The sequence below is a fragment of the Anoplophora glabripennis genome, unplaced genomic scaffold, assembly GCF_000390285.2.
Source record: "Anoplophora glabripennis isolate ALB-LARVAE unplaced genomic scaffold, Agla_2.0 scaffold1, whole genome shotgun sequence".
NCBI classification, from domain to species: domain Eukaryota; kingdom Metazoa; phylum Arthropoda; class Insecta; order Coleoptera; family Cerambycidae; genus Anoplophora; species Anoplophora glabripennis.
The window spans coordinates 3,567,501-3,580,800 of NW_019417028.1; the positions used below are offsets into that span (position 1 = coordinate 3,567,501).

The 13,300-nt window shown below is 32.7% G+C and overlaps 1 protein-coding gene and 1 long non-coding RNA gene across 3 annotated transcripts in view; one reads left to right on the plus strand and one right to left on the minus strand.

Annotated features, from left to right (window-relative positions):
* Positions 1-13,300, plus strand: part of LOC108916941 — a 146,205-nt gene that overhangs the window by 102,572 nt on the left and 30,333 nt on the right. For both annotated transcript variants that reach the window (XM_018723294.1, XM_018723303.2), the window contains one exon: positions 11,074-11,140. In XM_018723294.1, coding sequence (XP_018578810.1) covers positions 11,074-11,140 — 67 coding nt within the window. The remainder of the gene's footprint in view (positions 1-11,073; positions 11,141-13,300) is intronic.
* The window catches only part of LOC108916957, a 75,271-nt gene that overhangs the window by 36,530 nt on the left and 25,441 nt on the right, over positions 1-13,300 (minus strand). The window lies entirely within an intron of this gene.

The following is a 13,300-nucleotide window of genomic DNA, read 5'->3' on the forward strand; positions in this document are numbered from 1 at the left end:
CTGTATATAACAAACCGGGGTTTCCAACAGAAATTGATTTAATTTGAATACTTCAATGTTTTCGAGCAAAAGGCGCATATTTTTTTAATGCAACCAATTCTCATTTTGTAATAACTAATAACAAAGAAATTTATTATCTATACAGATGTATTTATGCAAATTCTAAATAGACAGTGTTGTTTTAATAATTTTTATTTTAATATAAATCAAATTTTTATCCACAATCACCTTATAATCGGACTTTTGCTGCAGTTTATTTTGAATTTTATCTTGTATTTTATTTTATATTAGGTAAGTTAGATATGTGCATGTATATACGTTTCTTTTTTTTTTCTAGAAACATGTAATTAAATTCCTTCTAACCTGTTTGTTTCTTATTCAAAATAAAATAAAATAAATCAATAAAATTGATGCAAAGTGATTTTATAATTACTTTTACCGAGATTATACAAAACATTTATGACCAGCGCATTCACCATAATTTTAAATATTTAAACAGATATTCGCAACGTATTTTTGAAAATGTTTTAAATTCACAAAACACGTTTTTTCTTTCATTCTTTTCGTCGATTCTCAAAGACAACTAGTCTATTCCTATAAAAATACCTAACCAGCTCTTCGCAATCCTGTGAGAACCTCTCCCGGTAAACGCAGGATAAATCTAACATAATCGGAAGCGTTTAGGTCCAAATTACCCCTCTCGATACGCATTACACTCCACAGGCACAGCAAAATATGCAAAAAAACAGGCGCAGCGTGCAGTAAATAATCGGACTACATGCACAAGAGGTTCACCGGCATGTGGGAACTTCCCGGATATGAACCCGCAGCTTAAAATCGCTTTGAGATGGGAATCGATACATTAAAGGAGAAAAAATACTTAGTGCAACGGGTCAGGAGTAATTGGAGTAGGCGCTGTGCGAGGGAATTACGTGGCGACACTAATGGAATGGTATTTTTCCTTTTTATAAAGAAAGCTCCCGAAGTAGGTTATTGTTAAAACATTACTTAAATTTTACAGGAAACTTGGAAGTTAGTTATGAGGCATTTGATGTACTGGAGCAGTGTTAAGGAAAGAAGAAAATGAAAAGCAAAAGTGTAAAGACTAGAAATGACCAGCTCGAATGAAATGTAAAACAAGAACAAGAAAATATAGCACGTTATAGAAATAAAAGAACATTTTGACCAACATACCGTAACAAAAGGACATAAATAATATAATGAAGACAGCAAGCGACAAAATTGATCAAAAAAGTATATATATTATATAAACCTATAAAACATGAAAAAATCATAGAAATTATATATGAAAGGCAGTGTACACTGTAAAAAATCGGTGTGAGTGAAAGCAATAAAGGTTCGATGTGAATCCGTTGAGTGAAATTATTGAGTACATTTTCACACAATATGTCTGAGTAAAAAATGACTCAACAATAGTTAAATTTGGTTTTATGTACTCAGAATAGAGTCAAAAGTCGCTCAATTGATAATATGCAGTAACTTGGATTTGAGTAACACTCACTCATTTCTGATGTAATAGTTTCACTCAGTTGTACTCATACTAATAGAGTGAAAATTTCACTCAATCGGATGTGGACAGAAATTGATACATTATTGAGTAAAATTGAGTGAAATTTTAGTGAAATTTGAGTGAAATTTGAGTGAAAGATAAGATATTTTGAGCATAATGTCATGATTCAAAGTTTACTCATCTAGATGATATAAAATTTCATTAAAAAGCTTACATTACACTGTTTAAAATAATAAAAAAGTATAAATAATACTAGTCCCTTTCTTTCAGATCATTATTTATCACACTTTAAGAACAGGTAAATTATCAAAATGTAATGACAATTTTCTAGTCGAAAAATGTTTTCCAAATTAACATGTCATGTTGTTGGAATATGAATATGCTTTGAGAGTAAAAATTTTAAATTACTTAATTTCAGATGTCCGATGTAAAAGTTCAGATAATTAAAAATGCAAATTTCAGAACGTAAAGCCATATTTTTCAAAATAATTTATGGATAAGTTTGAAATGCGTCTCACAAAAACACACCTGCCAAAATTTGGTTAAAAGTAATGGTTGAATGTTTCGTTTTCGAATAACTATTTGTAAAAATGAATAGTTTGGTATTTTTACAAAAACAAAAAGTAAACTATATCATATGACAAACGCAATAAAAAATTTGATTCTAAAAAAAAGTCACGCCAGGCACCGACTTAATGATATGACAGAGATGATAATAGTAGATCTTTTTTCTGAGGTGGGTGCCAGGCTTTTTGGGGTGGGCCGTGCACACCCCTGACCCCTCCCTACGCCCATGGTGGTGAGCACCACGACTAAAACAACTACATATTTAAATTCCCCCAAATAATGTGATGTGGCTGTTTAAATAGTCCATCTTTTCCACTTTTCAATTAAGAAAATAAAAACGAAAACCAAAATTTTAATTTTTTTTCGACAACTTCAAACGACAAAAAAAACAAAAAGAAAACAAAACAAAAACGACATGAAAAACAAAACAAAAAAGACAAGAGAAAAACAAAACAAACAAAAAACAAAACAAACAAAACAAGAAAACAAAAAAAATGAAAAAATAAACAAAAAATTGGTTGAAAAAATATCATCAATTTTGACTCTTAAGGTAACCGAAATACCAGTGGCACGACTCGAAAAACGAGCACTCTGTATATAACAAACCGGAATTAATGTCCTTTTCTATTAAAATTATCGATAACAAACGAACCACTTTGTACATTAATAAATAACCCTATAGAAAAAAAAATTGAAAGCAATAAAATTTCTTATTAAAAAACACCATTTACCAACAATTCCAAATATAATTTTTGATAACGACACCCCGTTATATCTGGAGATTTATGAGATATAAAAGAAAATTGAAATTTCTCACATTATTTAAATCTGCAGGAAAGCTTATTGTATATTGATTTATTTACACAATTTTATGTCAGCATTTGTATTACTCAGATATATTACCATCTGCACATGTATTGAAGTGATATAGTTCCTACATTTTATCTTAGACTAGTATACCGTATATATACTTTCGTATTATACAGGGTGTTGCATCACGAGAGGGACATGGCTTAATGGGAGACAGAGAACATCTAGGGTAACTAGGATCACCTATAGAAAAAGCTCCTTGGCCATTCTTTATTGTGATACAGGGTGATTTATGATTTTTGGTCTGCTTTATGTCATAACTTTGGTAGGGAATGGAATAATGGGTTCATATTTGGTACGATACTTCATGTATGCATGAAAAATCCAGGTCCGGACTGCAAAAATTGTTAATATTTTGTGCAAGTCTTGAAAACAACACTCTGTATGTATTTTTTGAAATTCCGATACGATATTCGGAAAGAGCATAAAAAAGTGATTTTAGAGACGTGTTTCTTTTTTTTGTTACACTTTGGTGGTTATTTAAATAAGCTATTGAATATACGATACTACGGCTTCTAAAACTCTAATTAGCGAAGACTTAATTGAGGGTAGATGTTATAAATAAGCATGCATATTTTTAAACCTGATTTTCTTTAAATAATATATAGGGTGTCCCAGAAATCAACGTTAAGCCGGAAACGGGCGATAGGCCAAGTCGTGACAGTTATTAGAAAAATATAAAAAAAATCTTTGTCATGTACTTTTCAAATTATAAGTATCAAAAAATAAATTGGAAAAACTGATATCCTGTGATGATCTATAAAGTCCTGTGACTACAAATATTAATGTTTCGTCAATCTTTTTTCTGTAATGTAATCATGAATAACCCTTCTGCAAATTACAGTTTAAAATTAAAACATAACTGCCTCAGTTTCAAATATGTTGGATTTTTACCCAACATTAAAATCAAAATAATTACATCACCCGACTTTAAGCGACTGTACTGTAAAAAAAATGTACTACACTATTTTGGCAAGTAATTTTAAAAGATGACGCATTTAGTCCGGATTCTAAAATGGTATGATACTTGCTAGATTACTTATTTGTTTAGGAAAAAAAATATTTTTTTAGTGGAACCGGATTTCGCCAATTTTGTTTAATTATTTAAAATGTTGGTAACTCAATCTAGGCATTTTTAAGACCACAATAGGTACAAGTTCGACTGAGACGGAGAATGACGTTATTTTGCCTAGTGTGAGCGAGACAGATAGTGACGCTAAGTGTGAGCGAGATAGATAGTGACGACTTTTACATTAATATGAGTGAAACAGATACATGAGTGAAACAGAATAGAGACGATAGAGACGAACAGATATAAGACAGATTATTCATGATTACATTACAGAAAAAAGATTGACGAAACATTAATATTTGTACTCACAGGACTTCATAGATCATCACAGGATGTCAGTTTTCCCAATTTATTTTTTGAAACTTATAATTTGAAAAGTACATGACAAAGATTTTTTTTATAATTTTCTAATAACTGTCACGACTTGGCCTATCGCCCATTTCCGGCTTAACGTTGATTTCTGGGACATCCTGTATATTCCAGGTCCGGACTGTAAAATTTTAAATTTTCTTTGTGACTAGAAAACATCGCCCCGTATGTAATTTTTTGGTATTCCCATACGATTATCGAAAAGAACATAAAAACGTAATCTCAGCGACATGTCTGTTTTTCTTAAATAATGATAGTGCCCACCCTAGTCAAACAAAGCGATTCCAATTCCGGCAGCAAATTTTTTAGGGTCCTAGACCAAGCAGTTTCCATCTCAATTAGCAATCCGGGCTACGTTCTCGCGCACGACCGTTGTCCCTTACACAGAGGATAATTTCCTGTCACCATCTCTGTCTCTCTCGCACTAGCCTCGCGACGTACGCGGAGGCGCAATTCCATCGCAGGGTGCTCGGGACGCATTCAACCGTGAAACCAGCGGATTCCTATTTGTTTAGTTAATATTTAATTAACGTGTTACCCAAGGAATATGCAAACATAACGGCGTGAACAGCAAAGGTTACCTTCTAGATTAACTTGGAATTCCATGAAGACGTGCCGATCCCCTCACGCGTCTTTGAATGTTAACAGAACATGTGACTAACTGCATAAAGGTAACTAGATATTATTTAGATAATAATATTGAAATTTATTTATGAATATACGTATGTTCATAAAAAACGTCCTGCTCCTAGATTCTTTACAGCATTGGATAACTGTCTTCTGTTCACTCCATCACATGTCATATGCAGGGTGTTAAAAAAAGAGTGTAAAATATTTAAGGAGGTAATAGTATGAACCAAAATAAGTAGAAAAGTCTCAATAAACATGGGTCCGCAAAGTAACGGTTGCGGAGATATGGAATGTTTTATGTTTTTTAGCCCCTTTTTTTATTTTGCAAAAACGTTGTGTATTTTCTTATAATAGTTGGTTGATGTTTAGTGAAATAAACAGTACGTATTTGACAGTTGTTCTCAGTGCACAAGTTTTCTTTCGCTATGGCTGGTTACTCTAACGCAGAATTAACAGACATGCATTTCATGTATGGTCGTGCTAATGGGAACGCCACCGAAGCGCGACGTCTTTATGTTGACGCTTATCCAAATCGCCAGATTCCTTCACAACGCATGTTTGGAAGAATTCACCAAAGATTGCGTGATACCGGTTCCTTGAGCAAACAGTGCCATTTATCCGGAAGACCAAGGTCGGTATCCACTCCTAGAGCAGAAGAAGAAATTCTAGCACTGGTAGAGCAGAATCCAGGTACGAGTGTGCGGAGAATATCAGCCGAGGTAGGAATTAGTGGTCCTCTTGTTTGGAGAATCCTTCACGAGCAACTGCTTTATCCATACCATGTGCAACGAGTACAGGCCTTAAATCCAATAAATGATCATCAAGCACGTTTGGTTTTTTGCCGCTGGTTTCTACGTCATGATGCTGAAGACCCTCGTTTTCTTGCAAACATTCTTTTTACTGATGAGGCCGGGTTCACAAGAAATGGAGTGTTTAATTTTCACAATACGCATATTTGGGCCGACGAAAATCCTCATGCTCTAATAGAATCTGGACATCAGGCACGTTTTTCATTAAACATTTGGATGGGTATTGTAGGTGACAGGTTTCTAGGTCCTGTTGTTTTACCAAACCGATTAACAGGCGCTGCTTACCTCAACTTTCTGCAGAACACACTGTATGAGTTTTTGGAAGACATTCCTTTGAATCAGAGGCAACAAATGTGGTTCCAGCATGATGGTGCTCCAGCTCATTTTTCCATGGCCGTTAGAGAGCATTTACACCAAACTTTTCCACATAGATGGGTAGGAAGGGCCGGACCTGTTTTATGGCCTCCAAGATCGCCTGATCTGAACCCTCTAGATTTCTTTGTTTGGGGATATTTGAAGACATTAGTGTATGGTACTCCTGTAAATAGCCTGGAAGAGCTGCAGCTACGGATTAATCAAAAGTGTCAAGAAATCCAAACCAAGGAGGGTGTTTTCGAAAGAGTTCGAATATCGTTGAGACGAAGATGTCGTGCCTGCTTGGAAATGGACGGAGGGCACTTTGAACATCTTCTGTAACTTTGTTTTTTGTTTGTTAAAAGCTTCCTTTGTCGGTTTATTCCTAATAAAATAAAATGTTTGAAAAACGAATAGTGGTCCATATCTCCGCAACCGTTACTTTGCGGACCCATGTTTATTAAGACTTTTCTGCTTATTTTGGTTCATACTATTACCTCCTGAAATATTTTCAACTCTTTTTTTAACACCCTGTATATGGATGTATTTTTGTATCACAGCTACCTGCCTGCATTTGCCTTAGTGCAAAAATTTAATCTCTTACTTCTTTCTCATCTAAAGAAACTTTGATATTCACCTATAATACCCTCCATGGTTTCTATTAACTTTTTTCAATGTGCATTGCTAATATTAAATATATATAAATTTCAAAAAGTAGATAATATAATTCTACACGTACTAACTAGTGTGTATACACAATTAGAGATTGAGAAATGCGTCAGAACAGTTTTAAAATAATTATTTGAAATTGATTTTTTTATAACATTTCAAAACGGCTGGGGGCACCTTGTAGTGAAATTTTGTGTAAATGTTTGCGTAAAGGAAAAATATTGGAAGAAGACGCTCTGTGAACACTGTCAGTAGTGTCACTCTGTCAGTGACACTGTCGTATAAAATATTTTCAAGTCTATGAGTTATTTTTCTTAATCTTCAAATTCCTTTATTAACTAAAATTATTATTTAGTAATAATCATTTAACAGCTTCCCTTATAATTAAAGCAGATTGTGTGAATCGGGATTTGTGAAAGCAAATTTTACCAAAAATTGATATTTTTATGATTATGAATTGAATTTTTAAAAAGAGACGAACGTTTTAATATTGGCGAAATTAGAGGCATAAAATCAGTCAAGTAAGGATCAACATATTTAATGAATGATTTTATTGTGTTTATTTATATAAAATACCTATTTATTTATGGAAATTTATAGTGCAATTCGGGAGTCTTATGGAGATAATGCCATTGGCTATGTGAAATGTGGAACAAAACACCACTTAAATTTTGTTGAATCCATTACAATCAGGAAATTAATAATAACTATCACAAATACTCTTAATTGATAGACTGCTGTTACTAGTGTCACTTTTGTTTAAAAAACAGGAAACAGGGCAGCAGGGTTTGATGGACAATTTTGACATATTTTCTTCTTCTTCAAAATTATGCAATAGGATCGCTACTAGCTTCTTGTTCAATTGCCCCTTATGACGTCAGACCAGTTTTTAAGTAACGCAAAGATTCATAAATGATTTCTACCACTAATTTGTCATATATTTAAAATGTTGTTGTTTTTATAGTGGACAACCCTATTCTGGCATCTACTTCTTAAGGATGGGGGATAGAATTACTTCCTTCCACTCTTCCAGTTACTATCCCTTACCAACTGGTTCTTCCCCTTAGTTTATTGATTTCCTCCATATGCCCTTCTCTCTTCCTTTTTTTGTTCTTTTTCTTCCCCAATTCTTATTTCATCTCCGTTACCGTCATCTTATTTATCTCCGTAAGCCCTTCTTTCTTCTTTTTCTTGTTGTTTTCCTTCTTCAGTTCTTATTTCGTATCCATCATCTTCTTTTCTTATCTCTATAACAGATTGTTGTTTGTTGGTATCCCTTTTTTCTCTTCTATTGTTTAGGTCAGATCGAGGGTCAGATACTACTTAATTCATTATTAGTCGCAAGATGACATTTTTGTTCAATTTTATGGATGTATTTATACACGGGTATATTTTCATGATGAACTTTCTCTTGATGGAAGAAAAACGTAGTGTCCTTATGCAAATACAGATACTTTGTATATATAAATAAATATATTATCGATTTGCTGTTACTTTTTTTAATAAAGCGTTTACTATTTTCAATGTGGCAATTTGGGGAAATACGAATTATCCTCGATAAGAGGCAGGACGTGATGAAACAACGCCTTGCAACCGTGATAGCCATGCGAGTAACATTAACTTAATGCATACATGCATGGTATGGGATTCCTCCCAGCTCTTGTGTTATTATAGCTATTTCTAATAGAAAGGGTCAAGGAATGGGTTTTGCTAGTTATTTAAATTACATATTATTCCAAACATACAAAACCGGTTATTTCACAATGAGTTCATAGCCGGTTTGCTCCGCGGAAAATAAACTTTGCGATCTCGTGGATATCTTCACAATTACGAGCATATGGGAGTTGTAAGATTCTGTGTTTATCGTTCTTAAGTGTCCCACCCACGTTCGCACTAATCCTCCGGTTTGACGGACCAAAAGTACGTAAACTGTTACTAAACTAGTAAAGGAAATAGCTTTTTTACATGTTTTATGTTAATGTATAATGTAGAACATGTTATCTATCCAACAAATGTTCAATTAGCTTTGTGAATATGATTCTAAAAATATACATAGGTATTGAATTTTCGAAACCGAGCGAGTTGCATAACTAAATTTGGAGATAGGGCATTGCTAATACAATACAAAACATCGCCTTAATGTTAAAAATGTTGTCATCACCGTTCTTGGTGGTGAAAATTCGAAATATTTGGAATTATTTAATTTTCGTAACTGAAAACATTGATCGATATACTCGAATTACAACTGAACACTTACAGCAACTGAACTGGTGAACTGATGACTGGAAATAATAACAAAAGCTTTCCGCAACCTCATAAATTCCTTTTGATTTCATCTCTAAATAGATTATTATAAGGATTTGTCTTTCCTTCATTTTTTCGTTCCGTACAAGGAATTGATAATTTTGCATTTATTTTATTCCTTACATAAATCTTTCCTGGCTTCCTCTCGCAGATTTTATTCAGCTTTATCGTCGATTTAACTCATTTGCATGCAACTTTACACATCAAAGCTGGGACCGTAATGTTCCAAGTCGTGTTGAAGCTACTAATGAACCATTTGATATGTAGATGGACTGTCAAGATGTCGGACATATCTGAACGTGTCTTTTGGTACTTGTTGGTTTCTAAGAAGCAGTTGATTTATATAATTTACTGTGTGAAATAATCAAATATTCTATCACTTTGAGTGATTAGGTGAAAAATGTAAAAATACAACAAATTATACTCATTTACGATGCAAGGACACGATACAAATGTAGGAAGTTGAAGTTTATTTCGTATCCTCTTCGTACAAACCCAGTCAAGTTGCAATATAATATTTGCTCGCCTCGCAAACAAGATATGACGAACCCTGGGAACTAATTCTCGTTATTTGCACTGTGATTCTACCGCTTAAACTTAATTTAAAATTTAAATTAGTATTAAGTTTCAAGGAAATACTCGGTTATAATCACAGACAGATTGTGCGAAATGTAATAGACGAGTTGATTTCGATGTTAAAACAAATTTGAACAGTTATGCATTTTTAATATTAGCTTCAGTCCTTTTGATTAACTTTGAAAGATATCAGTCTAATTCAAATCAAATCTAAACATATTCCTAAAATTATCAAATGATGAATTTATATATGCCCTTTGGCAACAACAAGAAACAACAAAGCAAATTTCTTAAATTAATATTATAATCTTGAACTAAATAAAATCTCTTCCAACAAGAAATCGTTCCTTTAAATGAAGATATAACTTTTTCTCTAATATGATTTAAATTTAACTATTATTGAGTCATTTTTTACTCAGACTTGGTTTTTAATTAACTAAATATTGAGTGCAAAATAAATCACTTATAAATGATTAATTAGGATATACAGTGTTGAAATTAATTTCCTTCGCGGGGCCTCCTCCTGTCCTGGCTGAGACCCGCCAGCTGAGACCCGTCGCCGCCGGCTAAGGCTTGTTCTCCTGGCGATCACGCTTTTCTAGAACATCTAACGGGCTCCTATCAACTGTGGTCGATATTACAGAAGCAATATGTAAGTGGTGCCATCTTCACGGCGACATTCAAATTACTCGAAATTAATATACATTTAAACACTCAGTAATGAGGACATTTACGTGAAGAATTTATTTAAAGAGTACCTATCTATATTTGAGTGAAAGTACTAAGTTTTAGTTTGAATATAATCACAAATGAGTAAAATGTACAGAATACCCAATATTGAGTGAAAATTTACTCAATAATTTCACTCAATGCAATTTTTTTTAACCATCATTAAGCAGTTGCCCATCATCTGCACTAGCTCTACTTTATTCTGCTCCTTCTATTACACCAGCGCCATATATTTTGGTCATTGAGAGCCTTTGAATAGAAAACTGGAAAGATTCCTTGGGGAAAGACTCCATTAGTAAAATATTTGTAGCAACACACACAACACCGATAACTATCACTGATTTTATTATTTATTTTATTACCGAGACCCTTCCGAAGGCAACTATAAATATCTAACGCAAATCGAGTTACGGCAGCATACGAAATTAACTTTTGCGGGACCAGTTTTTGCAAGCACCTATTTCATTCTGGTATTTCTCAGGTGGTAGCTGGTTTATGGCGATTTTATGGTCCATTATCTTACGAATGCTGAACACTTCGCTAGGTGGAATGTTTTGAACAGGAATCATAACGATTTTCTTTTTTTTTTGCAGATGACGCACCACAGCCGGCTTGTGATAGGAGCTTTTCTAGTCTTAAGTAGCTTATACGGAACTTTAGGTAAGTACATTTTTGTTTATACCTAGAAATTTAGAAGGACGTAATTACTTCCTAATGGCATTTTAATGAAAAAATATGTCTCTCACTTCCTTCGAATTTTATAAGTTTAAAATAATTTAAACAATATAACACAGTTAAAAATGTTTAAATTAATTTAATTTCACATAAAAAATAGCAATGTTTCATTCGAAATTTAAGTCCAAAAAATCATTTCCCATTTTCTAACTGATATACAGGGCGTCACATTTCTTAAAAAATATAACAATTCTACACTTACGATTTTTCCTACTTTTGATGACTACATTTGTATTGTATTTTGAAGTCATTTTCGATTTATTCAGCAGTGTTTAAATTTTCAACACGGTTTTAAAAACCAGTAGCTTTAACCTCTTGGTCCATTAACCTTTTTAAACCAAAATGGCCCAAAATTAAAAATTAATCTATTTAAACGACGTATATTTTAAAATGACTAGCGTAATTTCCTAAGGAGAGCAAGTGGGTCATACAGTCCGGATATTAATATAAGCCCTTTACTGACCTACATTATGTATAATCTGAGGCTGACACTAGTTTCGTTCTGGACCAGGTGGCCATTGTAATTGCTGCTGAAAATAGGACTATCTAGGATAGGTCGGGTCAGATCAGGTTAAAGCTAAGTTACAAACTTGTTTCAAAGAGCTGGATATTCCGGAATCTAACAAGCCCTCTTATGGATAATTTTTCGTTTCAGATTTAAAAGAATGTGAAAAAAAACTGAATTTAAATAATAGTTTTTGATATTATAAAATATGTAACGGTATTCAGACAGCAAATACGTACTTTAAAAGGTACTGCGGATATACAGGGTGTCGGAAAAAAACGTGAATCCCTCTATAACTTTTTCATATAAAAGTTGTAGGATATCAAGAGATCAATCTGCTGCTCACGATAGATTTAATCTTCAAATATTCCTTACCTTGGGGGTCACCGACATTTTGGTTTCTCCATAATCTACAACTTTTTTCTGAAAATCTGATAATAGGCTATTGATTATAGGATTTTATTATAAAGGGTGGAAATTGGAGATAGGGGTGAAAATGCACCCCTTTCAGTTTTTTCATTGTAACTCGAAAACGAAGCAAATTTTCGCTATAGTTCATGGGGAAAATTATTTAGAGAAATGAATTTTCTATTGAAATAGCTTATTTAAAAAATTTAAAAGGAAAATTTAAAAAAAATCGTTAATAAACTATTTGAAAAAAAAGCAAAAAATTCGATTTTTTGCCTCTAGTTTTCTTTTGAGTAAAGACAGGTACAGGTATTGCTTTATAAAAAAAATAGATAAAATTTCCTTGAAACAAAGAGGTTCAAACAGTATTTTTGTATGAGAATTGACTGAATTTGATTTTTTTTACTTTTTTTACTCTAATTTATGTTATAAACGACGAAATATGTACTAGAAAATATTTAACTTTGACCGGTTATAACTTTGTTAATATTAGTCCAAAACCTTTTGAAAATGCATCATTTTGAAGGGAATTTCATCTAGTTTTTTTGTACAGCAATTTTCTTTGCCTACTTATACTAAAAAAAAAAAAATTTGAAGGAAATTTTATCTACTTTTTTATGAAGCAATGCCTATACCTATCTTTACTCAAAAAGAAACTAGAGGTAAAGAAGTAAAAAATAAATTAAAAAATAATTTTTTTCCTTTTTCAAATTGTTTATTAACGATTTTTTGCATAAAGTTTTCCTTTTAAATTTTTTAAATAAGCCATTTCGATGGAAAATTCAATTCTCTAAATAATTTTTCCTATGAACTATAGCGAAATTTTGCTACGTTTTTGAGATACAATTAAAAAACTGAAAGGGGTGCATTTCCACCCCTATCTCCAATTTCCACCCTTTAATTTAATAGCACACCGCGTTTTTTTCATCTAAAATGACCCTCTGAACGAATCATGCAATAAAATTACTTCAATGTCATAGTTCCTTTTAATTCTCTTTTTTTGGATAACTAAAACATGATAGGCTCAATCATGACAAATTTTTGGATAGGTTCGGGTCTTTTTGGGACACCCTGTATATAACATGGACAAATAAATCATCAATAACTATAATAGTGCAAAATTATCTTCTATTTGGTTAGAAAGTACAGAAACATTATTGAAATGGCAAATT